Source organism: Peromyscus eremicus, chromosome 2 (assembly GCF_949786415.1).
Source record: "Peromyscus eremicus chromosome 2, PerEre_H2_v1, whole genome shotgun sequence".
NCBI lineage: Eukaryota > Metazoa > Chordata > Mammalia > Rodentia > Cricetidae > Peromyscus > Peromyscus eremicus.
In genome coordinates, this window is record NC_081417.1 from 46,811,969 (window position 1) to 46,838,755 (window position 26,787).

At 40.5% G+C, this 26,787-nt stretch overlaps 1 protein-coding gene across 1 annotated transcript in view; it reads right to left on the bottom strand.

Annotated features, from left to right (window-relative positions):
* Window positions 1-26,787, bottom strand: part of Klhl32 (kelch like family member 32) — a 182,929-nt gene that overhangs the window by 27,406 nt on the left and 128,736 nt on the right. The window contains exon 6 of the mRNA XM_059254063.1: window positions 8,266-8,992. Coding sequence (XP_059110046.1) covers window positions 8,266-8,992 — 727 coding nt within the window. The remainder of the gene's footprint in view (window positions 1-8,265; window positions 8,993-26,787) is intronic.

The window sequence follows — 26,787 nt, forward strand, 5'->3', positions numbered from 1 at the left end:
AAAACAAGTATCCCTATGATTTTTGTCACACTTAAAAAGCTCACACAAATGAGTGTGTAACTATCACACTAAAACCTATAAGAAGGAGAGTCTCAAACTTACAACTTGGTAATCTATAAAGATTGCTACCATTGAAAATGTAAATGATGTTTATGTCATCTAGAGTGAACAAGGACAAATTTCTAACCTAGAAATAGGTAAAGTGCCTATCATATGTTATTTTTAACTAAGTGAAATCTACCAAATGCTATGTCAACTAGGGGAACCTGCCATTTAAGATCTAATTAAAAATTCACTGTAACTCCCTTTGCTCAATCTGTTGAAAGTCGGAATCCTGCCTCCAAAGATTCTGCACATTGTCAGCAGGGTTCCAGTCTCAAGTCACAACCTCTCTGTAGCAGTCCTCAGTGGCTTTGCTGGGTTCTTACTGGGTCTTTAATTGCTCTCTCATCAGCCAGGTTCTTCAGCCACTTGTTATGATGTAGCTTTCAGCATCTTACATCTCTCAAGTTCTTAGAGTGGTCCCATCCACTCAGCTTCTTTCACTAGTTCTGACTCTCTAGGGCAGAGACTCGAGAGATCATCAAACCAAAAGGCTGTTCTTTCGGTGAGAAAAACCCTGGAGTTTTCAACTTAAAAGCATGATTTTAGGGAATGAACAATAACAAATATCAGCATTCCAGGACATCATTATTTTTCTGTGTATCATTTACTTTTAGGGGATATGTTATGGAGAAGTTCTATTTATAATTTAAGTATGTGCAGCGAAATATTAGGCAGACCTCAGGAAATCCTGTGGAAGAGGAGGAGGAAGGATTATGGGAGCCAGAGGGACCAAGGACACCATAGGGTGGCGGGCACAGAGTCAACTGTCCTGGGCTCATGGGAGCTCATGGAGACCGAACCACCAACCAGAGAATCTGACCTGGGCCCTCTGCGCATGTGCTGCAGTGTGTGGCTTGGTCTTCTTGTGGGACTCATGGCAGAGGGAGTGGGGGCTGTCTCTGATTCTGTTGCCTGCTCTTGGGACCCTTTCCTCCTGCTGGGTTGCCTCATCCAGCCTTAATAGGAGAGGAGGTGCCTAGTCTTGGGGCAACTTGATATCCCATGGCTGGCTGATATATGTGGAAGACCTGCACTTTTCTGAAGGGAAGAGAGAGGAGTGGATGGGGGCGGGATGGACTAGGAGGAGAGGAGGGAGGAAGAGGAAACTGTGATCGAACTGGGAAAATTAACTAATTAATTAATTAATTAAAAAGAATAATTCAAGTGTGTATTTCTCAGACCTTCTCTAAAAATGAAAAACAACTTGTGACTATATGGTCAGTAGTTCTCAACCTTCCTAATGCTGTGACCATTTAATACAGTCCCTTATGTGTGGTGACTCCCAATTATGAAATTATTCAGTTGCTAGTTCATAACTGTAATTTTGCTACTGTTATGAATCATAATGTAAATGTCTGATATAGAAAAAATCTAATACTACAAGGGTTGCGACTCACAGATTGAGAACCACTTGTTTAAAGGGAAAACCTTGTTTTTAAACCCTGTCAAATATTAGCTCTCTGACCAGGGAGCCATTGGATCTCTTTATGCTGCATTTTCTGGACAGCAATATAAAGATGAACAAGCTACTCTTCAGGACACAGCTAAGTGAGGTAGGGATAAAGCTTTCACTGGTTCTTCAAGATGCAGGAGATCTCAATGCTTTCCTTCCTTTAAACCACTTAGTTTTTTTGTTTTTTGTTTTGTTTTTTGTTTTGTTTTGTTTTTTTGTAAGCATTGTGGGTAACTCATTTCTCTTTGGCCTCCATCTCAGTTCAATAGCAAGGTTTGCTTTAATTTCTTTCAGCTTGGGTAGAAGAGAAGGAGACATAATGACTGGGACTGCACATTCTAAGACAACACAGATTTAATTCTTGGTGGCTATTCCAGTTCACTGGGAACTTTCAAGCTGACATTCAAGTTATGAAGTTCCCACCTATGTGGCTCCTTGTGTGACAGATGCTTCCTGGAGTCCAGGGCAACAAGCCCTGCCCCTGATTGGACTAGCCAGGGTGCTAGCTGCTAAATTCATTCCTGAAGGAGCCCCTGAGCTATTCCTAGCCTGGGAACCTTTTATCATCAGTGGATGCATTGGTATGCCTCTGTATACACTACCAAAACAGAACAAAAGGCTTTCCAACTTGGTATAGGTTTTGAAAGCTTCATTTTTAAAAACCTGTCAGTTTGCTGTTTTTTTTTTGTTGTTGTTGTTTTTTCTCAGAGCTTTTCCCAAGGTCCTCTCCTTGGGCCCTCCAGCTTGGATAAGGCACAATCTCACAGAAGTTTTCATCAAAATCTCACTTGGATCTATCAACAAGGAAACTCCTGGCTTTTGCTCCTCACCACTGGTACCCAGAAACCACACCCATCATCTCTCTGAACTGGTACCTGGGCCCATAGTTATCATCTCCCTCCACTGGTACCTAGACCTACACCCATCATTTCCCTTCTTTGGGCTTAGTGTTAGAGAACCTCTTTCTTCTTCACTGTCCCAGGATCTCTTGCCTGTTCAGAACTCTACATCTGCTGTCAGGACCCAGGATTCTCATTCCTGGTACTGGGGAATTGCTCTCAGGTTTTCCCAGGCAAATGGAGGCCTCTCTTTCCTATATCTCTCCTTCCTAACAAATTTATTTAATTCACTTACATCCTTTTTAAAAAAGAAAAGTCCCTCTGTTGATCTGGATTTTCTTTTTTAACTATACTTTTTTCTAAGATAAATTTCCTTTTGCTTTCCTTTTTATCCTTTTAATCTCCTTTTCCCTTCTTAAAGTCAAAAGCTATTTATAATGAAAGGGAAAAAATATTGCTGTCACAAGGACTGAATTATATATGCCCCAGAAACGTACAATCTTTTCCCATAGGTAGGAATACAGGGGAAGCCAGACAATACCTGGAACATTGTCTGATGAGCTCTGACTCAGGGATGAAATTTCAATGATACAGTGTCCACAGGAATTACAGTAAAGCAGCCAGTGTAGTGTGCACCTGTAGTTTCTACCTCACTTTCTCATTACACCTTAACTAGAGTACTCTGCTTCTTCTCTCCATCTTCCATTCATCTGAAATACCTTTCACTGACATGTTTGCAACAGAAAAATGTAGGACAGGTATTTTGGACTGTGGTACTTCTCTAGTACCAGACAAGTCTCACTCACTGTAGGCTTCTGTTTGGGCCCTGGTTGCTTCAAAATCCTCTCCCTCACTGACCCTGGGTACCTCATGCTTTCAGAGGGCCCACCCAGCATCCTCCTTACTAGTGTTTCCTAACATGGTACCCTTGGGCCCTTTCCAGACCATGTCTTGCCCACTGCCCATCTATCTCCTCTCTGTAGTCATCATTCAGTCTGTGATCTTGTACTTGCTCTGAAAAACAGAAGACAAGGTTCTTTGTCTAAGTCAAAGGGAGGGGTCTTAAGGAATGGAGGCAAGTTAAAGCCCGTGAAGGAGAGTAGTAAAGAGGGCTACTGTGGAACAGAAAGCTGAGAAGTGTCACGTGCTTGGAGAACTGAGAAGATGCCCCATCAAGTCTTCCAATAAGGGTCCTACAATCGCAACTGACTGCAGCTGTCAACCCTTTGTATCCATGGTTTTTGCATTTACAGATTCAATGTGCCTTCAAAACATTTGACATAAAAACTGTGCTGGTACCAAACCTATACAGATTTCCATGTCATTGTTGTCTGGACAACACACCATACCAACTATTTGCTTAGCATCTACATTATGGTATGTGGGACAGCATGTATGGGTGCTGTGGATATCGCTCTGTATAAATAAAGCATTGATTGACCAGTAGCCAGGCAGGAAGTATAGGCGGGACTAGCAGAGAGGAGAGAGGAAAAGGACTGGAAGGAGAGAGACCAGCGAGCCACCGCCATGACAAGCGAGATGTAAGGTACCGGTAAGCCACGAACCACGTGGCTACTTATAGATTAATAGAAATGGGTTAATTTAAGATATAAGAACAGTTAGCAAGAAGCTTGAGCCATTAGGCCAAACAGTTTAAATAATATAAGCGTCTGTGTGTTTATTTTATAAGTGGGCTGTTGGAATGCCGGGGTTTGGCAGGACCTGGAGAGAAGCTCTCCAGCTACACATGGGATTTATGTAAATAATATTATGCCATCTTAAATAAGGAACTTGAGCATATGAGGGATTCCCAACTCCTCATTTTTCTTTTTTTTTTTTTTGAGATTATAACCTGATTACATAATTTCTTCCCTCTCTCTCTCTCTTCCCTGAAACCCCTATCTTCCCTCTGAGAACTTTTCTATCAGCAGGGTATGTAACTGTGTGCATGCGTGTGTTTTCTTGAGCCAACCCCAGTGGTTACTGAAGGAGAACTATACAAGCAAAGTGGAAAGCCAGGTGTGTCCAGTATGGCATTTCTTAAAAGACAAGGGAATTCCTGAAGTGATGATGTGATGATGCTCAAGAGGAAAGTCAGGGAGGAGGAATGAATGACAGGAAGCAGCAGGGGCTGGGCCAGTTGGAACCAAGATGCTCCTTTGCATGCCCCCTTGAAATTAGCTTCTGCTGTTCATATTACTTCTGTATCCTGGAAATCCTCACAGCACCACATCATCACACACTGCAACTGCCTACTAGACTCAATACTGTTGTTCTAGCATGAAGCCAGAACAGGACGTAGAGAAGCCAGGAACCTTGCTTCACATCTCATGAATGATAAGTGAGGCGAGTTTCACACCTGTCAGTAACTGTACTCCATTGTTTCAATATTTCACACCCCAACCACAGCCATGCCTGTTCCTAATTGCCAATATTTTAAATGTAAACAAAACAAGATCTGTTGCAGATAGAGAAATGCCCAAGCTATGGTATTTTAACATTACTTAAAATTACCTTGTTCTAATTTTAGTAGATAATACAAAACCCAAAGTTCTTTCAGTAGACTTGAATAAATTAAAGTGACTTAAAATGGGACAACACAAGCTTCATCTAAACCCAACTAAGATGAAAACAAGCACAGTTGTTAGGAAATTAAAGAAATGTCAACAAAGCTTCTTTTGTTGGTGATATATTTAAAAACAAAATAAAACCAACAAAGACAAAAAATGTTGATTGTCAGCTTCTAGAGGGCAGGAGGTGCATTTACTAAACAATCATATTTATCTATGGCGCATGGCACAGCTGCACAGTAGTTACGATACAGTATTTACTAAGAGAATCAAGAAAGCATGAGGTAATGCTCTTGAGTAGCTGCAGTATCATTTGTCTTGTTTTCAAGCTCTCATTTCATGGTCAGCATCTCATTATCTTGCTGCCACCTGATAAAAATAAACAGGTAAGTTCTGTACGATGGGCTCAGATTCATTTTCCTTCACATACACACACAAAAGAATCTTTTTAGTAGTTCACATGCTATCCTGTACAACAGAGGGCATGTATTTTAAAACACAGCTACAGGACATTTAATGCTTATTTTACTTCACAAATGTGGATTTCAAATCAAAATGGGATAGAGCATTTGTGAACTGGGTCACAGTGTCAAATGCTACAGAAGCCTTTAAATTTTGACTGTCTCTAACATCTTAAATTAAATGCTAATGGGCATATTCATCCAACCTAGATTCTTGAATTCTCTGGTTGTCATACTGACAAGCCATGGACAGTTTTCAAAATTCCTTGACCCCCAAATGGGCAGAATGGGAGGGGAACAGACAGAGAGTGAGCATGCTATAAATACCAAGTCTCTGAAGACGCATTCATTCTGTGTTCTATGAAACAGAACTAAGCCTTTAAGATCCACACTCTATAATCCACACCACTCCTACCTCAGACAAAACTTGCAAAGTACCAGGAGGAGGCCAGTGACTCAACCTTCTATCATTTGGAAATACTTCATTAGTTGGTCAACATTAAGAAATAGCTTCACACATTTTCATCTGTTCCAAGGAGCCAAGTTAACATTTCCAAATCAGAGTCAGGAAGATGAAATATTCCTGTCTTCTTTTAAAGGGGCCCATGAGCAAATCCAGCCAGCCCTCCCCATTCATGGTTAAATTCACAATTGATTTATTATAAGCTAGGCCTGAGGAAAGAGGCAGACAACTGAAGGTATTAGAAATGTCACTGGTGATTTCCTCTTCTTCCCAATTAAAGGTATCATACTCTACACAGGAAAGTGAGCGTCTCATCTCAAGTGCACAGTAGGGAGAAAGAAGCCTGAGAAAATTCTGATTGTTTTCATTAAATATGGTTAACACAGGCAGCAGACGTTAGTACAAGGAACAAAGAAAATGTATTTCCCTTCACAGTAGGAGTTAAGCAAAATGAGATGGTAATAAGATATACAGTAAGGTGATAGATTTAATAAGATGGAAAGGGAAACACATAGACCTTTACTGAAAGGGAAGTTCACTTGATCCCAGGATGGTAGGTCTGGCCAGGTTTTTGAGCTTCTGCTCCCCTAAGCCTCACTGAAAGGAGCAAAAATAGTCATGGCCTTATGACTATGTGAGGGGAAAATCAAGGATATTTTAAAAGCTAGTGTTGTGGTGCCAAATATGACATACTTATTAAAATATTTATGTGAAATTCATACAAAATTTAGAAAGCACATTGCAAAATTTAAGAATAGACTGCATTAACCACACATGAAACCAAAGGAGTCAATGGAGGAAATGTAAATTGGGAGGAAACACAAACTGCATTGATTTCATAAACCTATCATGGCTCTGTGTCCAGGGAAGTCCGGGCCAGTTCCTGCTATTAGCAAAGACTCCATTGCAGCCATTTTGAAGTTTCTTCAGCAAAGCCAACCACAGTCCTGGTGGCTTGTTTAGTAGTTGAGATACATATTTAAAGGAAAGGAAAGAAGTTGCTATAAATTAAGAATTGTATTTAAATGTATCTACATATATGCTAATTTCTAATGTTTTTATTTGGTATATAGATGGGACCAGTAAACAGTGGGTTCTCATTTATTCTCTTTGCATATTCTTAGTCCTTATTTTATGCATTAGTCCATTAACTACTTAAACTCTAATATGAGATAGGTTCCATCAATGAAAATAGCTGAGGCCTCAGCCAGAGAATCTGAGCTTCTGACTGTCTCCTGGGTTATTGAAGATAGTAGAAGGAAAAATGAGCAGAGCCCAAACTAATTTAATCTAGGCATATTTTTTTCAAAATTGATGTTTAAAAACTGGAAATGGCAACTGGGGAAATCTAAGAAGCCTTCACTTCCTAACGTAGTTGTCTCTTCTAAGTCAGAACATCAGGGTTGCCCTTCAATATTTAACCTAAGGATCTATCTATTATTGTTATGTGTCCTTGGTGAAAAAGAAACCCAACTTCTTCTATTTGGGTTACAAAATGGGTATCCTCCAACTGAGAGACAAGGCAATGTCTCCCCTGAGGACAGAAAATACAGGTTGGTATCGTGGGACTGAAAACATACGCCTCCTAGACTTCTGTACAAACAACATGGCTGCCAGAAGGAGGTTGAAGAAAGCCAGGGTGGATAAAAAAGATCAGTAATGAGTGACTGGTTTTGGTACATGGCTTGACTATGTTTTGCTATACCCTGTTCACTATACTAGTTTCTCCAACTTTTTCCATAAGCATAAGTGAAAAGAGTAAATCTAAACAGAACTTAAATTTCCTTCAAATAGTCGGTAAGAATGGGAGAATAAACTGGAAATGGATGACACCACTAACTAACAGTTAGTTACAGATAACACAAAAGCTTTTTTCATTAACTTAATCCCTTCCTCCAATACACAGCATAGCTAATCCCTGGATGAGAGTCTCTTGTTATACTCAACAAAATGGATTTACTAGGCTTTTGTTTTTCTTGCTCCCAACAAAATGGCCCCCAGCTGGGCAGCCTAGAGCATAAGGAAAAGCAAAGATCTTGGGTAAGACACTAGTTGTGCAATTCACCCCACAGATAATCAAGAGCTGACAATGCCAACAATAGACGCTTGGTAGAAAAACAGGTGTAACTTTCATCCTGAATGCTTACAATACTCATCACTCGGAAAAAAAAAAATCACAGAAAGGTCAATTATTTCCACTTTATATTGTTTTCTAAAGAGCAAGTGTTCAATAAATGGTGGCTAGTTAGCAAAAACGAAAATTCTTAGCTCAATCGTTCAACTACTTGGGGGTCACTCTCCAGAAGATGACTTTTAAATTTAAGCTAGAACAAAAGTGCTTTTCAATAAACACAGTATAGGAGGCACGCTCTACCTGATATCCAAAGAAGACCATCAGCCACATATCCAGCATGACACGAAAGGGATCGGTCAAAAGACTGCACAAAAGTCCACTTGTTCTTCTTGGGGCAGTATCGCTCCACTGTCGGCAGAACCTGGCGCAGTTCATTTCTGCCCCCTACTGCATAGAGGAATTCATCCATGGCACCCAGCACAAAATGCTCCCGGCAGTTTTTCATGGGTGCTATCTCTGCCCAGGAATTACTGCGAGGGTCGTAGCGACAGGCAGTCCTCACTGCACATGTCCGCCCGCTGGGATGCTCCACTTCCCCTCCTGCTACGAACAGGAAGTCCCCCATGACTGCCACACAGTGATGGCTCCTTCCCACCGGCATGGGAGCCAGCTCACTCCAGTTGGCAATGGCGGCTATGAGAGCGTTCTCCTGATCCACGGGATTGAAGTACCGAAGTTCCTTGACTTTGCAGACCTCCCGCTTTTTCCCACCAATGATGTAGAGAGTGTCTGACTGGAACCGCGGTTTGGTCCTGCGAGTCTGCCACACAGGCTGTGCATAGATGCTTTGGTGATACTCCAGGGCCTCATTGACAAGGGCAGTTGCGGTCTCACTTGCCTGGACCAGGGGGTGGGACAGGGCAACCGTGTGGAGGGTATCCACATCCATTAGGCCAAAGCGGATGTACTGCAGGAGCTCGTCCAAATGCTGGTAATGGCAGTTGTGTTCCAGCCACCTCACAGCTAGCTGAAACAGAAGGAAGTGGGATGAGAGAAGGCACAAGGTAACACGCAAGTCACTGTTATTCTTTCAGACAGCATCTAAATTCTCTCCTACACAGCAGAACACTGGAATATTTTGGTGCCTAGGTGAGGAATTTTTTTTTTTTCCTTTTTCTGTACCAGCAGAGACACAAAGGAGCTCAAGGCTGCGCTGTTGGAGTGAGAGAGAGAGAGTGTTAAGTAGCACTCTCAGAGCTTATGACAACTTTTAGGATGAACAATAATTGCTTTTCAAAGGACAAAAATACTGTGAAACAGCCCTTCATCTGCACTGAAGCCCTGTCACCTAGCCACCAGGAGAAACCCATGGTGGGCAGTGGTGCCATCATAGCTCAACTAATGTGTGTCAACCACCAACGAAGGTGCGCTGTCAATATGAGTAACGTGAGAAAACAGGTGATCACCTGAGAGCACCGGATGATCTTGAGAGAAAATCAATATGCCGCTAGAAGAATGATTTAGAAAAAAAGAAAAAGCCCCTCTCCCCCCGCCTCCACTGCTTTGGCAGATACAGCAATCTGGAGGAAGCAAGAATAAAGGAACAGTGCAACTTACATAATTTTTTCCCTCACTCTTACTTTTCACCATGACCATTGTCATTTGCAATGTAAGATGCTGGTGGTTGGTTAAGAACCATTTCCACAAACAGGAGACAGGAGACTTTATCTTTGTATTATGGAGACAAAAGCAGAATGCAATGCTAATTTTTTTCTTTCTTTCTTTTCTTTTTTTTTTTTTTTTTAACCAAATGTGACTTGATATTTGGGTGTGTTAAACATCCTACACACTAACATAAACTAGTATACTGAGTATATCCAGTTGACATATCTGACATTGAAAATTCCTAGCAGTACCCGTATGAAACCAAGTCTCCTAGAAAGTATGAAACTGGAACTAAAGGACTTGGCAGGGGAAAGGAATGAATCTGAATACTGGATTTAACTGCTTGTTTGCTTTCTGTCTCATAGAACTGCAGTATGGTTCTTTCCTGTTTAGGTGATGCATGATTTACAGAAGGACAAAGGAGGAGGTGTGCCACCCTCAGACCATTACTCCCTGATGAAATGAACTGGGCTTGAACTGGTATAAAGAATTCTCACAAAGTCTCCTAGGCACTGGAGGATTCCAGAATGCCAGGGTTTCTTTATCCACTTGACAAAGGGCTCCAAAAGGTGAAGTGCACTGTGGGCTTGTCCACTCACCTGGGAAAAGTAAACGGGGGAAGAGGAGCTACTTCTGTTATACAATGAGTGCCTCTCTTAATTAACTACTGTGTAATTAAATGAAATGAAAAAAGAACCCCATTGGGTACCAATGAGGCAGAGACCAGCGAGGGAAGATAGATAACACTCTATAGATTTTTTTTTAATAGAAGAGTGCATTTTTATTTAAATAAGACATCAGAGAAACATTTTTGTATGGTAGCATCGGCACTAATCAAAGTTGCAAGAGAAACACATACCTTATCTTTCACCCAGTCTCGGCTAGTATGAAGAACATTTTCATATGTGGCATCCTATTTCCTCTCCACCTCAGTTTTAGAAGTTTTGAGAGATGGGTCCTCCAATTATCCCCATATGGAGGTAACTCAGTAACTCATAAATGGCTTTTTGTTTGTTGCTCACAGAGCTTTCAAACATTCTCAGAAGTAACGTCACCCTACTGAAAGTTGTTTCTCAGGCACCAAGTATGTTTTCTGACACACAACCTACTTCTCCTGATATGAGTAGCTGCAGTTGACGGGGTTTTGCTGTGAACCAGTTTCTCAGCATCCATCCAGTGCTGCATGCCTTGTATAGAAACTACAGGAAACGGCACTGGGCACACACTAGGTAAGTGTTCAAGTCTCCAAAGCCTCGTTTTCAGCATGGCATTGCCTACTTAATTAGTTATTTCTCTCTCCATAAGTCAGTTTTTCCTAAGCCACAATCAGTCTTCCATGTCACCTCCAAACACACAGTTTATCTTTCTCTTTCCAGGACATGATGTCACTATTGGCATGAGAGGTACGCAAGCTTCAGTTCTGCTTGGCTTTTAGGAACTCTCAATTCAAACTGGCAACGAACCAATGGTCACTGGCTTTCCCTTCCCATGCCATGTTATATTATCTTCTGAAGCTTTCCATTCCCCAATACTATATATTAATACTATACAGTAGTCTGTGCACCTATATTAGTTTGGTTTTGAGATTATTTTTATTTCTGGATATCATTTTTACACATCTATAGTATATTGACATTTTCAGAATGTACAAGCTTGCTGTCCATGAGTTCATCTAGATCAAAAGGAAATGTAATATACAATAACTCTTCTGCTGTCGACTTCAAACCTCACTTGCAAATAAATTACCCAGTTTTCTGGTTCAAATGTAGATTCTGTCTTACTAGATAGAGTGGTGGGATCAGGCATCTACCTTTCTAACAGACCCTAGATGCTGCACAGGCCAACACCACTGTCTCTATCTAGATGCTGCACAGGCCAAAGCCACTATCTCTATCTAGATGCCACATAGGTCAATGCCTCTGTACTTGTCTAGATGCCACACAGGCCAATGCCACTGTACCTGTTACATTTTTTTCACTCTGATAAAATACCTGTCAGAAGCAACTTAAAGGAAGAGGGATTCACTTTGGCTCACAGTCTTAGAAGATCATAGTCCATGAAGACTGGAAAGCAGAGCAGGGAAACAGTGGCCTCTATGGTGATAGCAGGAGGCTGCGAGGCACAGTGTGGTAGCCAGTCAGAAAGCTGAGCCTGAGACCAGAAGTGGTAGTTGATAGTCTTCAAAAATCCACTCCCAGTGAACTACCTCTGGGAGCAGGTCCACCTCTAAATATTCCACAGCCTCCTAAATCACCAGCTGGTGACCAAGTCTTCAAACATGAGTCTGCAGAGGATACTTCACATCAAACCATAACCGTGACTCTGCTGTCTTTATTTTCTATTCAAAAATGTAAAAAAGAAAATCCCACTGAAACAAGCGATAATTCATGGTTAGCTAAATAATGGGAGACCTGGGAAAGACAAAACAATAAGCCACCACAAAATCACAGCTATGCTGTAAGCCTCAGGAGAACACTGTTCCTTGCAATGCTGAGTAAAGGGAGGATCATGGAGGGATCTTGAAACTTGTTTAGAGAGCTGAGAGACCATAGTAAGCATCTCTGAAGCAAAACAGAGTAAGACCCCACTTAGCTGTGGTGCATATTTTATAGGCTATATGTAAAAGAAGGTTATCCTGGAAACTGGCAGCTTTCAAGATGACATGGCATTGAGAAAGTACAGGTCTTGGGAGGCTAGAACCCTACTCTTATTTCGTATAGCCTGCCAACATCCTTATCACTGTAACCTCCAGTATTAAAGCAGAAGAAAATGGAGCATATAACCATAGTCTTCTCTCTCATCATTTTGTTTAGAGAGCCAACATGTATAAAAGAAACTATAGATTCACTTTGGGAACTCACTATCAATAGTGCTTAGGAAAAATGACCAATAGGCAAGATTTTGCCAAAACCTTCTGGCATCATGCATTATCATGCCCAGGAATAATGGGGCATTCTCCTGTGTGCATTCTACCTACCTCTGTTCAAACAACTCTATCAGGAATTGTCCCATCTAAAACCACTAGGAGCTTAGTTCAACCTCAGCTAATCTGTCCTTATCTTGGGTCTTTGATAAGGACAGTGACTGGTTCATGGTGCTATGAATATTTGCTATATGGACAGAATTTCATTAACAGCTGTTTTTAGTGTTTTTTCTAGTTTTCTTTGTCATTATCAGTCCTTTATTCCTTTATATTTATTTAATTTATCTATCTACTACAGGCTTCCATTGATATTTTATTATCTTACCTTTCTGGCTTTCCTATAAGGCCTCTACAAGCTCTGAAAATTCCACCTTGCAGCACATGGTACATGCATGTTGGATGTATAAAGCCTTTGCCCCGCTCCTTGCATGCTGGATGCTGAACACTGGTATCTGAGGTTCTTGACAGAGCAATGAACACTACAATCTTTTAAGCTTTCAAATTAATAATGAAACTTTCAGGCGAGAATAAGTTTTTGGTTTCAGTGTCTTAATTTTACAGGTATAAACTGAATCCAGACAGATGTAAACTGAAACCTTTTAAATACTTAGCACAAACATCGAAACTAGAAATCCACTGTTCAAATTACACCATGTATCTGCCTATTATATTACTTGTCATTATTTTCTCATCAATAACTTTAGAATAGAACCCAAACAAACATGCACTATATAATATGTAATTCAAATGACTACGAACACTACAGACAAGAAAAATAAAGTATACTTGTAAAATAACTATACTTTGCTCCAGAACATGTTGACAGTATTTTCAGTAAATCTCATGAGTTCCTTCAAAAATAAACAACATACACTTAAAGGTACCAATTGAAGATTTTGCAGGTGAAGAGCAAACACTCAGGGATAGGACATGCTTTGTGCCTATATTGTTCCACATTCTTACAGAAATATATATTTTTTAATGTTGAGTCATTCCTTGTGAACTCAACTGAGATCAAAGATAGGTGGAAATGGAATCCTTTCCCTCTGTTTTCCTCAGCATTTCTCTGCTGAGTGCTACTTTAGGGAGTAGAATATAGGACATATGTACACACACAATGCTAAATTCAATAGTATATAATTTTAAACTCTATATATTTTGTTTTAAATTAATTTCTGCGGTTTGCTCACATATATATCAGAAGTATATCACATGAACAAATGTTCTATTCCTAACATCAAGTCCTCGAGTTATGCCCTTTACTGCTCATGTTGGACACACTCAGAAGCTGCAATGTTGAAATCTAATATTCTTGGTCCTTTAAAAAAAAGTAGATGTTTGAAGCCTAACTCTACTTATATACACTAGAATGTGTGTGTGTGTATTATAAAATTTGATCCCAAAGCAATAAAAAAAGTACAAATTCTTAGTCTCAGAAGTCTAGAAAATTTATTAATTATAAAGTCATCCCCAACTCCAAAAGACACATCGGTGTGCTCTTGCACAGAGAGAAGTATTTTACACGTAACAGGTGTGAGGAACACATGCCCTTAAAATGAAGGTTCTTAGGAGGGGTGTTCATGAGGCCCCTCCCTCCCTAGGTTTCTCATGGCAGTTAATGGCTGTTGGGAGAGGAGGAGGCACTTTTCCCAGTGGTGTAGCCACGGGTTACTTGCCCATGTTCCTGTAAATAACTCCTCATCCACACTCATGCAAGGAACCCCAATGAAATGAATTGAACCACACACAAGACATGAAGAAATGAAACCAGAAGAGGGACTAGTTGAAGGAAGAGCAAGAAGATTAATGGAGTGGAAAGGCAATAAGGTGGAGTGATTGGGTGAACATAATATGAAAATATCATTTATGGATGAAAATATAATGAAGCTTTTAGTATACAATTAATACGTTTAAAATGTCTTTAAGACATGAAAAAGCAGGTTTTCACAAGATAAGTGATCACATCTTAACACTAAAAAAAGAAAAAATACTATCACAGCATTTAAAAATGGTAGGTATTGGTCTTGATCCACACATAGTCTTTTCACTGAGAAAGGTATTCTCCTCACAGAAGTAATCAGCCAGCGCCGAGTAAGCAGTGCCTGGTACTGTTGTTTTCAGCCTTTACTCTGTCTGCCCTGGCCTAAGCTTGGCTGTAGACAGCCTTGCTGAGGATGCACTGAGCCTTCCTTTTCGGAGGCCATGCTGGAAGGCACATGTGACTCTGTCTCTCCCATTCAGACAGGCCAGAGCGCCTGGCTCTCCTTGGAACCCAAGAGGTATCATAAACCACATGGTGCCACCTCAGAAAGAGGTAAGGAAGAACACAAGAACCAACCAAGCTGCTGACATTCACGAGCCTCCCAAAGAGCCAGGTATGTTAAAGAGCAGACCTGGACAGTGAGCGGAAAGCCAGAACAGCATGTGATGAACAGCCGTGCAGACAATTAAGCACACTGTCTTCTAGTCATGACCACAAAAGAGAGTTCAGTGATTGTTACTACATTAAAGCACATTATTTTAGATACTATTTTTAATGGACCTTTATTTCTGGAAAACACAAATCCTATATAATACAATTTTAATATTGATAAGGTTTATTTAGGTAAAAAAAATGTGGAAAGTTTCTGCAATGAAAGTAAGCAGGTGTCTAGATTTTCCATGCTGTATTACAGAAGCTACCTCCTTAATATGAGTCATATGAGGTCCACATGGTGACACATTAAATCAGAATAATGACTGTCACAGAGAATGCTTATATTAATAAATAAAAACACCAAACCTTCAGTCACTCTCTTTTCTTTAAGACCAAACGAAAAATTTCAACTAAAAAAAAAAAAGCACAGCATTCCCACAAAACCCCAAAGCAGTGGAACTAGGGATGCCAGATCAGTGTGTTTCCTCTATTAGAACAGTGACAATGTCACCATGGAGGAGTATTAAAAATTACAACAGTGCTCACTCGAGGGCTATAATTAAAACTGTGTCAACATTTTGCTTGTAAAACAGATTTTTCAAGGAAGGTTGCACATTAACCATTGTAGCTGACTGCAGACACATGACACACAGGCGATTTTTCCTCTAAGAAACATATTTCAGTGGAATCAAATCTTACGAGGCCCCAGGATCATAGGCTGTAGGAAGGAAAACTCTGGCAGGTTTAAAACAAAGATTCAGCTTAGCAGATGTGATGATAACGTATTCTTTCATTGTCCATTTAAAATTTTATGAAGTTGAGACATTGATAAATGCTTTTATTTTCACCTTTTACATCAAATGTGTGCTCCAATAACCATCTTTATGCATGCACCAAGGCTTCAAAAGCAAGAGCCCTTGACATAAAGCGTGAGTCTTACCTACAGAGGAGGATACAGACACAGGCTACAGGGGTGTGATGGAAACCACCCCGGGCCTTCCCCAAGGCCACACATCCGCAGTTCACAGAGTCAGGAGTACAAACCACAAGGGATGAAAGCTGCTCTTTGGTTTAGTCTCATAACACAATAGGTTTTTTTTTTTTTTTTTTTTTTTCCGAGACAGGGTTTCTCTGTGTAGCTTTGGGCCTTTCCTGGAACTCGCTTTGGAGACCAGGCTGGCCTCGAACTCACAGAGATCCACCTGGCTCTGCCTCCTGAGTGCTGGGATTAAAGGCGTGCGCCACCACTGCCAGGCACACAATAGGGTATTTTAAAAAGCAGTTTACATATAGAGACCAAGAGAACATTCAAATGAGAGAGAGAGCAACAGTTAGTATTTATTGTTCTAGAACTGGCAACCATTTTGAGCTGATCTTTTGAAAAGCCAATTGTAAAGAGCATCATAAAGCTGTGTCAGACTATAATTGTGTGAACTTCAATCTGGCTCCTTTATTCTATTCCTCCAATCTCCATGTCTGTTTTTGTGGTGCTATCATGCTGTCTTTATTAGTGTGGCTCTGTAGAATAACTTGAGATTGGGTATGGTGATGTTTCCAGCACTGCTCTTTTTGCTCAGGATTGCTTTGACCATCCAAGGATTTCTGTATGTCTATATGAATGATGTTTTTGTATTTCTGTAAAGCACAGCATGGGGATTTGGTTTGGAAGTGCATTGAATCTGTAAATTGCTTTTGGTAGGATCGTCATGGAGGGTTTTTTTTTTTGTTTTTTTTTTGATTTTTCGAGACAGGGTTTCTCTGTGTAGCTTTGTGCCTTTCCTGGGACTCACTTGGTAGCCCAGGCTGGCCTCGAACTCACAGAGATCCGCCTGGCTCTGCCTCCCTAGTGCTGGGATTAAAGGCGTGCGCCACCACCGCCCAGCGGATCGTCATGGAGGAAAGACTCTATCTTCAACCAATCATGCTGGAAAACTGGGCATCTATATACATCCACGTATATAAGGAAACCTTTATCTCTCAGTCAACACAAACATCAGCTCCAAATAGATCGAAGACCTCAGCACAAAACCTGAAACTGCTACAAGAGAAGGTAGAGAGTACACTACAACATTTACATGTATGTAAGGACTTTCTAAACTGGGACGACTTTGGTTGCTAGAGAAATGAGGCTAACAACTGGCAAACTGGAAGTCATGAAACTAAGAAGTTTCTGTACAGCAATGGAAACAATTGAGTGGAGAGGCTGCCTACAGAACAGAAGACATCTTAGCCACCTATTTATCCAACAGAGTATTAGTCTCTAGAATGTACAAAAAAAAAATTAAAAAACAAAATGCGAAAGCAAACCACTTTAAAAAAAAGGCTATGGATCTTAACAGAGAATTTACAAAAGAAGAAATGTGAGTGGCTTTTTAAAAGGTTCAATATCATTAGCCATTGGAGAAAGGAAAATTAAATAAAAAATGAGATTCTACCCCACCACTGCCAGAATGTCTATATCAGGAAATGAAATGACAGTGTAGGCGTACAGGATGTGGGGAGAGGAAGCACTGTGGGCGAGAGTACAGAATAGTGGAGCCGCTGCGGAGATTAGTGTGGAGATTCAACAAGAAGTGAGAAGTGCGTCTAGCATGTGATCCAACGATACCACTCCTGGGCACGTTTCCAAAGGACTCTACATTCTACTACAGAGTTTCTCTAGCATATGATCCAACAATGCCACTCCTGGGCATATTTCCAAAGGACTCTACATTCTACTACAGAGTTTCTCTAGCATGTGATCCAACGATACCACTCCTGGGCACATTTCCAAAGGACTCTACTTCTACAACAGAGTTGCTTGCTCATCCATGTTCATTGCTGTTTTAGTCATAAGAGCTAGGAAATGGAATCAGACTAGATGTCCATCAACTAATAATGGATAATGAATATGTAGTACATATACACAATGAAATTTTATTCAGCCATAAATAAAACTGATTTTTTTTAAAACAGGAAAATAGAGGAAACTGGAAAAAGATATATCCAGTGAGGCAACCTATGGCACAGAAAAGCAAATGCCCAATGTTCTCCCTCCCTCATATATGGGTCTTAGCTTCAAATATCTAATTTTGTGTGTTGGACCTGGAGTTTTTATGGAAGCCAGAAAACCAGGGAGAGACCACTGAGAGAGGCCTTAAAGGAGAGGAAATGTAGATGGTTGGTAAGATGAAGGTCGCAGGTGCAAAATACCCGGGGGAAAGGTCTGAAGAGAGAAGAGGGGATGAAAGAGACCAAGGGTGGGAGAGAGAGCTAACTAAAATAAAGGGGGTATGAAAAAGCCATATGGAAACTGGTATCCTGTCACCAAGTTAAAAATATAATGTATGAAAAGCTGCAGCTGACAGTGAGCCATTTCTTCTCATTTATAAATGAGTAAGTTGTTAACAGTCTTTTCTTCCTCTGGGTAACTATCACCTGTGTATCAAAAATATTTTTAAAATGGAATTCTCCAAAACTCCCATATGTGAGATAGGCAACTAGACCTAACCACTGTACCTGGTATTCAAGCCATGGGTTTCCAAAGCCTGAATAGTTTTCATTGATTTGTTTTCAGAAAAACGAAGTGAGACTTTTTTTTCTCTAATCCTGTACTCAGCCAGACATCTGCCTGTGTCCTAGTCTATGTCTGTGACTGTGATAAAACACTGCCCAAACGTGGGCGAAGAGAGGGTTTGCTTGGCTTACAGGTTACAGGCCATCATCAAAGGAAGGCAAGGCAGGAGCTAAGGCAGAGGCCGTGGGGGAAATCCGCTTAAAGGCTTACTTCTCCTGGCTTGTGCTACCATCTTTCTTACTCAGTCCAGGCCCACGTGCCCAGGCATGGGACTGCTCACAATGGGCAGGCCTTCTACCTCAATCAGAAATAGAGAAAATGCCTCACAGACATGCCCACAGGTCAATCTGATGGCAGCAATTCTTCAACTGGGGTTCTTTTTCCTGGGTGACCCTAGTTTGTGTCAAGTCAACAAAAACTAACCTGCCCAGCATATATGCATGTGAAAGCATACGTACACAGAAGACTATGCAGAAAACCGGTTTATAACACGGCTTTATGAGGATTTTCAATCCCTGCGGAGAGCTTTGATCAGAATATATAATCTAATATATTAATGTACTAATAGCTATATCTCTTATACAAATTAAATAATCTCGACTGAAGAACCAAAGACATCTTAAAATTTCAAGGTGACTACTTCAAAATGCTACTTACATAGAATTCAAGAATCAGGTACTGCATGAAAGTAAAATATTTAGTATGCTTTGTACATAAATTTTGCCTCCAGACTGACAAACATTTTTGATGGCAAGACAATAAAATACAACCAACATCACCCATGCCAACATCACCCAACACAACACTCAAGAAAAATAAAACTCGTTCTTCCTCATCTCACATTTGACCAAAACAAATGAATAATTATAGAAGTAACGTCCTATAATTGACCTTCAGTATTTTTATAACAGTGAGCAGGAAGACAATAGGCATTCATCTAGTCAATGACACTGGGGATTGTTTCAGGGTATTATATGACACCAACTGATGACATGAAATGTCTACATAAGATGCTAGTGTATATCTACATAGCATATCCTATTGGACTCTAAAGGAACTTTGCATATGACCAATCAGAAATAAGCCTATACTGCTGGAATAATCCTGGAAAACAAGAGAAAAACCCTACTGTGTCCCACTGGAAAACAAGAAATGGAGTGTCCTATATGGCCCCCATTTACATTCTCTCCCAGGCATGCAGTGAGGACATTATCAAGGTAACATCACAGGGAATCTTGTTTGTTTGTTTGTTTTTTCCCATCACTATTTGGCATACATCCTGTGAGATAAATGTGGCAAGATATCCAAGAAGCAGGACATGAGGACAAAAACCTATTTCCAGCATGAGGCTGAACCTCAGATAAATTGGAGCTTATCTCAAATATGTGAGGATTAGAGACCCCCCCCCCCCACACACACACATAAAACACATACACACTCAACTAGTTCTGTAACAATGTAACAGTGCATTTAGGAAAAACACCAACATAGTTTCAGCATCTGCACACCAGGATGATATTTCATATGTCATCAGGTTCTCAAGAAGATTAGGAGTGAGATAACATGTGAAAATGCTTGGTAAATTATAACAGTTAGACAATATGTATAACAAATGTCATGGCAACCAAGGGATGGAGACATTAATGTAAATATTATTTTAAGTTCAAGAGAAAGTCATCACATTCAGACTATCTTTTATATGACACAATATTGAATGGTGTTGACATAAACTTTTAGGATAATTGTAGATTATAAGAAACACTGTATAGCTGGGCAGTGGTGGTGCATGCCTTTAATCCCAGCACTCGGAAGGCAGAGCCAGGCGGATCTCTGTGAGTTTGAGGCCAGCCTGGTCCACAGAGCGAGATCCTGGACAGGCACCAAAACTACACAGAGAAACCCTGTCTCGAAAAACAAAACAAAACAAAACAACACTATATTAAATGTTTCCTTAAAACAATATTAAAGCATAACAGTGCAACAGACTACGCCTTTTGATGGTCCTATCTCCACAAATGACTCAGGAATTCCATTGCAGTAATTTAAGTTGTGTGACTTTGTGGAATATACAGCCATAAAAGCATGAGCAAACAGATAAAAAGCAAGGGAGAGAAAGATTCTTGAGTGGTTTCTGAATAATACTTATTTTTTCCCCTTGGCTTTGGTATCCTGTTTTAGTTATATTTGAGTTCTTGTCCATATGAGTCTCTTTGAATTTCATCTCACTTAACTTAGGGATAAGGAAAAACACATACAGACTACCTCAAGAGTTGCTGAAAATTAAAATAACGGATGATTGTCTAAGCTGACTACTTATCTTCTTTTTGTCCTTCTGTGGATAAATGATATAATGATATAACCATGAATCTTTCCTTCAGTTTTTTTTTAACTTATCCATTCCTCAGTTTCTTGAGAGTTCACTATGTGCCGAGAATGTGCTCAATGAAAAAGATTCTGATGATTACACATACATGAACTCTTACTTGCCATTCAATTCCAAGTCTACTAGCACCATATCAAGATATCAAGCCAAGTATCCTGAATCTCTGCATTATGTACTCATGCAACTGGAATGGAGGTGGCAGATCTTAAAGATCTGGGAGTTAGTGTTTGGAGACAGAGATCCAGCTGCAAGTATGGACCATCTTTCTATGCTGCTATTTCATTGGTGTTTTAATGTTGCTGGGGAATTTATATATTTTATGGCTAACAAAACTGTTTAATCTGTAAATATGCCTTAGAGCATCCTGAGAGCATCAAGCCTTTGAATCCCTCTTTGTAGTTTGGTTCATAAATAACGGTCCAACAGAAGATTCACTGGGCACTCATACTCCCCAACTAAAATCAAATCTGTAATAGCATGGCCAAATGAACCTCACAGACTCAAGCATCCAACTAAAGTCATGGACACAGAGATAGTCAGCTTCTTCAAGTAGTGATGCTATGATGAAATGATACACAAGAAGTTTGTAAGTTGCACAGGACTGTACACTGTGAGGAGCCAGCATCCACTCTTAGGGTGTTGGGTCATGAAGCAGACACCGTAACATCTGACAGACCAAGGGAAGGGGAGACATGAACTAAGCTGCCAATGCATTACAAAGGTCATCCAGTGACTGCCTTCACCTCTGAATTTCAGATTCACTACTGATACTTAAACAGCATTATTTCACATGCTATTCTTTAACTTATCCTCTGTATACTATAAATACCTAAGAGAAGATAAAGCCCTCTTTCCCACATTGTAACACTTGTGTTATGCAAAAAGATACAGTTTCCACTATAATTTATCATAGATTTTTAAAACAAAGATAGAATTTCAGATATTTGATTCAACAAATAGTTGGTAAAAAAAAAAAAAGGGCTTAGGGGTACTGAACGGATCCTTAAAACAAGTGACTGTCCAACAAGTCTCAAATAAGGATTCAAGCATGCAAGAATCATAATGGTTACAATTTTACTTCAGAGAAAATGGCTAAGTTTGGGTGGAGATGGCCTGCGATGGCCCATCTGTAGTGCTCATGTGAGGAAAATGATGTGTGAAGAAATGACCCTTCATCGGGAGAACCATAGCTTGGTGCTTTCTGAAGACACGTGATGGCAAGGGGACTAGAGCTCCTGAAGGAGTGGCCGTGAGACAGTGGCTATTCCAAGTGCTCATCCATAGGATATGTGAGACAGGGCTAGACTTAACTCCAGGGGCAACCCATAGGTATTTGCCAAATGAGAGAACCAGGAGTCACTCTGGGGCATCATAGACCTATGCCTTCTCCATAAAATGAAGATGAAGAGTAGGGGGGTAGCGTAGAGGAATAAAGAGGAAAAAGAAACATGACCCAGTAACTGAACCCAGTCCTGGAGGCAGAGTAATTGTCAGCACAAGTCAGGCAATGAGGTGTAGAATGTTGGTAGGACCTTTGGAGAAGTACATCTGTATACAGTGGGCTAAGTCAGCATGTGGACACAGTGGTATGAAGTTCACACAGGGCTTTTGAGAATATAAAATATGCCTCCTGTTTTGGAGATAAGTTTTCCACATTTCAAAATAAAGAGGACAATGTTTCGGGGAAGTTTAGAGCCCAGGAGGTCTTAGGCTAATACCAATTTGCAATCATGATTTCTATTTCTTGGAATAAGAAATGATTATGGAGCCAGGTGGTAGTGGTGCACACCTTTAATCCCACCCAGCACTTGGGAGGCAGAGGCAGGTGGATCTCTGTGAGTTCCGGGCCACCATGTTCTACAGAGTGAGTTCCAGGACAGCCAGGGCTACACAGAACAACCCTGTCTTGGAAAACAAAAACAGAAACCAACAGAAAAGAAAAAAACAAGTGGTTATGGCTTGAGTCTCATTAGTTTGCAAATCCGGTGGCTCTATGTGGTGGTTTGAATGATGAATATCCCGCGCACGTGCCCCCCCCCCCCAGTCTTTGGTATTCGAATGCCTTGTCCCCAGTTGGTGGCTGTTCAAGGAGGATTGGAAGGTTGGCCTGTTGGAAAAGTATGTCCCCAGAGGCACGCTTTGAGGTTTCAAAAGCCAAGGGCCATTTGCAGTTCCCTCACTCTGTTGATGCTTGTGGTTGAAGATGCAAGCTCTCAGCTGCTCCTGCGCAATGCCCAATGACTGATGCAAAGCTTCCCCAAGTGACTGTGTTAAATTCTTTTTTTTTTTTTTTAAAGATTTATTTCTTTATTATGTATACAATGCTCTGCCTGCATGTATCCCTGTACACCAGAAGAGGGCACCAGATCTCATTATAGATGGTTGTGAGGCACCATGTGGTTGCTGGGAATTGAACTCAGGACCTCTAGAAGAGCAGTCAGTGCTCTTAACCTCTGAGCCATCTCACCAGCCCGACTGTGTTAAATTCTTATCCCTTTGGAATCATAAGCCCTAATAAACTCTTCCTTCTCTAAGTTGTCTTGGTCATGTGTTTTATCACAGCAACAGCAAAGTAACAAAGGCAGTCTACAGAAGAAAATGACTCATTTTCACAGACACCACAAGGTAATACTACAATTAAACCTCATTCCACTTTTCGAAATACAAAAACAAACAAACAAAATATTGATTGGCTTGGTTGACGCATTTCTCTCCTAATTATCTTTTATTTTCTATTGCTTAAAAACAAGACATAACTAATCAGAAATTCTGTGAAGCATCCCTGAGGGCTATTTTATCCATGTAGTTCACTGAATGAAAGAAAGTTATCTTTGTGGTTGAATGTGATGAAGATTTGGTTCTTCATATATAAACAATCCTTTCCTCATGTCTCTTTAAATACACGTTCTAAACAGCACTGTCACTTAAGAAAGGGCTGTATTAAAATCATAATAGGATTCAATGTCTGTCTTCATTTTGGAACCTCAGACGAGACTGAATTATTACCTAAGGACTTTCTTTACCATTCAAACACAACTACATTTTTAAAAAGCCAAGAATATATAATACAATCAAAATATATTTTATGAAATTCTCAAATATACAACTTAATATATGATAAATATAATGGAGCTCAATACTGGAAAAGTAAATTGAGTTTCTATAATAGTTATTTGCTAAAAGAAAATAAGTACATAAAACCCGGAAATAAATATTGTGTAAAGAGAACACCTAACTGAAGTTATAACCACTCTTGTGCTGGCATTTTAACACCCACAGCCATAATTGCGTTACCATTGTCACATCAGGAAACACTGTTCAGGACTAACTATAACTACAGCTGAGCTTGGGTAGTGGAGAGATGTGACCACACAAGACTATCTCAGACCCCTGCTGTGTCGGGCTGCCAAGCACAGCCTGGAAATAGAAGGAAGGGGTTTTCTCCCCTCTTTTTTTTTGGGGGGGGTGTTTTGTTGTTTTTTTGTTTTTGTTTTTTCCCTTCTATATTTTTCTTTGTAAAGGGTCTGCATAAAGCTCATTATGATATGAGCTGCAAAGATAAATATGAGCATTACTAAATGCTGGTGTAAATTTTTACACTGGACATCAACCAGGTACAAGATCTACACAAATTAGAAATTGTAAGTTCTTAGGGCTTGCGGAGATAGCTCAGCTGGTCAAGGCCTTGTCACCCAAGCCTGAGGACGCTGAGTTCAACTCCTAGAACCTATGTGAAACAAATAAGCATGGAGCATGATGGCACTCACTGGTCATCTCATTGCTGGAGAGGTGTAGACGGTGGATCTCTGGGCATACTGGTCAGCCTGACCTAGTCAATGAGAAACTGTCTGGAAAAGGGGGAACAGTACCTGAAGAACAACGCTTGAGGTTGTTCTCTGACCCCCCCCCACACACACACACACTCACACAGATACAATCCGCTTTTTTAATAACCTTAGCAATTCAGTCTTCCTGTGTTAAACCCTCCCTGTACTTCCCAGGAAGGAAGCAGAGTAAGATGCAGGCTTCGAAGCGGGAATTTGACAAACTGGTGTGAGACAGGCTGTTGGGGGAACTGTGAGGAAAACGGAGACGCCAGCTCCAGCTCTGCGACCATTTTGACTTCACTGGATCCGCTGCTTCTCCTACAAGATGCAGAACCACACAGACTGCTGCAGAGCAGCCAGAGCGTCCCTGTCACTCCGCCTTCCCCTCTGCACAATCAGAATGGAAACATTTGCTCTATTGGAAGGGAGTGATAAGGATGGATTTTTAAAGTTTCCATTTTTAAGTGAAAATGAAAGAAAAATGCTCTTCTAGATGTGTTGTGCCTTTGAGCTCCATTTGAAAAAAAGGGGGGGAAAAAGGCAGAGAAAGCTGCTGTGAAGGTCACTGAGTGAAAGAACTTCCTCGGGGCACAGAATAAATTAAATCCCAAGGAAAAAATAAAATGTGATTTCCAGAGTGTGAGGCACAAACTCCAAATGACAATGATTGACAGCCAAACTATATCCGTGCAATATCCAAGACTGCACGTTCTCATTTACCTCAGTGTAGCCAGCAAGCGCCCATTAAACATCCGTCTGATGCCCAAATTAACCTTCTTGGCAAACTGAAAGAGGCACAAACTATCATAATCAACCTTTCATTATCACAGCAGCCTCTAGTTAAAGGGTCAGAATAATTGTGCCATCAGAGCCTTGATTGTTTTCAATCAACAGCCGGCTGGAGTGACAGCTCGATGATGGAGAAGTCTGATGAAACCGCACCAGCCCTAATCAGGGCAGATGAAAGGAAGGCATGATTGGTGCAAATGAACAGTCGTGCCTCTCCTTTTCATTTACAATCTGAAATTACTCTTAAATTTGTGAGGTTTTTTTTCCCCTCCCTTATGAGCACCACTGGAAGAATGTTTGACTTATTATGAGTTCTGACAGTGCAGAGTTATAAAACACAGGTAGGGTTATCAGCTGAGGCTTTAAGTGGGTATTCAGCATAATTCTAACAAATTCACTCTTGAAAAGCACAAAATGACTAAAAAGGCTTCCAATGACCTAACCTCTCGGTGCAGTTTGATAAAGACCCGTCTGCTCTGCTGGCATTGCAAATGCTCGGGAGAGAACACTGAGAGCACGCATGCTCTGTGGGTGTTTTCATCGGCTCCACAGTACTGGTTACTCTGCCCCGATCCTTTTTGTTCTCTGAGAACAGACAAGAACATTAAGAGCTGCAAAGGCTTCATTCATCAGGGGGTGCGCAGCAGATAGAATCCACTGGGGTGAAGAACCTGAAGCTCCCCCGGGGAACCACAAGTGGCATGGAAGAGACCAGAACCGCAAATCCAAAACTGAGATCAAAAAGATGTCCTGAGAGAAGAATGGAAGTTCTATGACAGGGTCAGCTAAATGGCGCATTAAACGGATTTGGAGAAATTTAACAGTATAAAGTTACAGTTATTAAGGTTTCTTGTATTAACAAGCTATAGATATTAACATCCGTTAAAATTGAGTGATAAATGGAATAGCAAAAACAAGCCTCTAGCTCCTGTTTTCTTCCCTAAGTTTACAATCAGCTAGTGACTAGTCATGGGATCATGGGAGTGCCATGCTTTAATTCAAAGCTACAAAGCAAAGGAAAATCTTTCAGTTGTAAAAGTTGTGTGTATTATTTGCATGTGCACAAGTACATATATATATATATATATATATATATATATATATATATATATATATTCGTGTGTGTGTGTGTGTGTGTGTGTGTGTGTGTGTGTATGTGTGGTATAGACTTGGGAGGATTTTAGTTTTTAGCATTTCAGCATTCCGGACTCTACCTCTCTCGACTGCATCTCTTCAGACTGTGATCAGCACTACTGGAAGGTG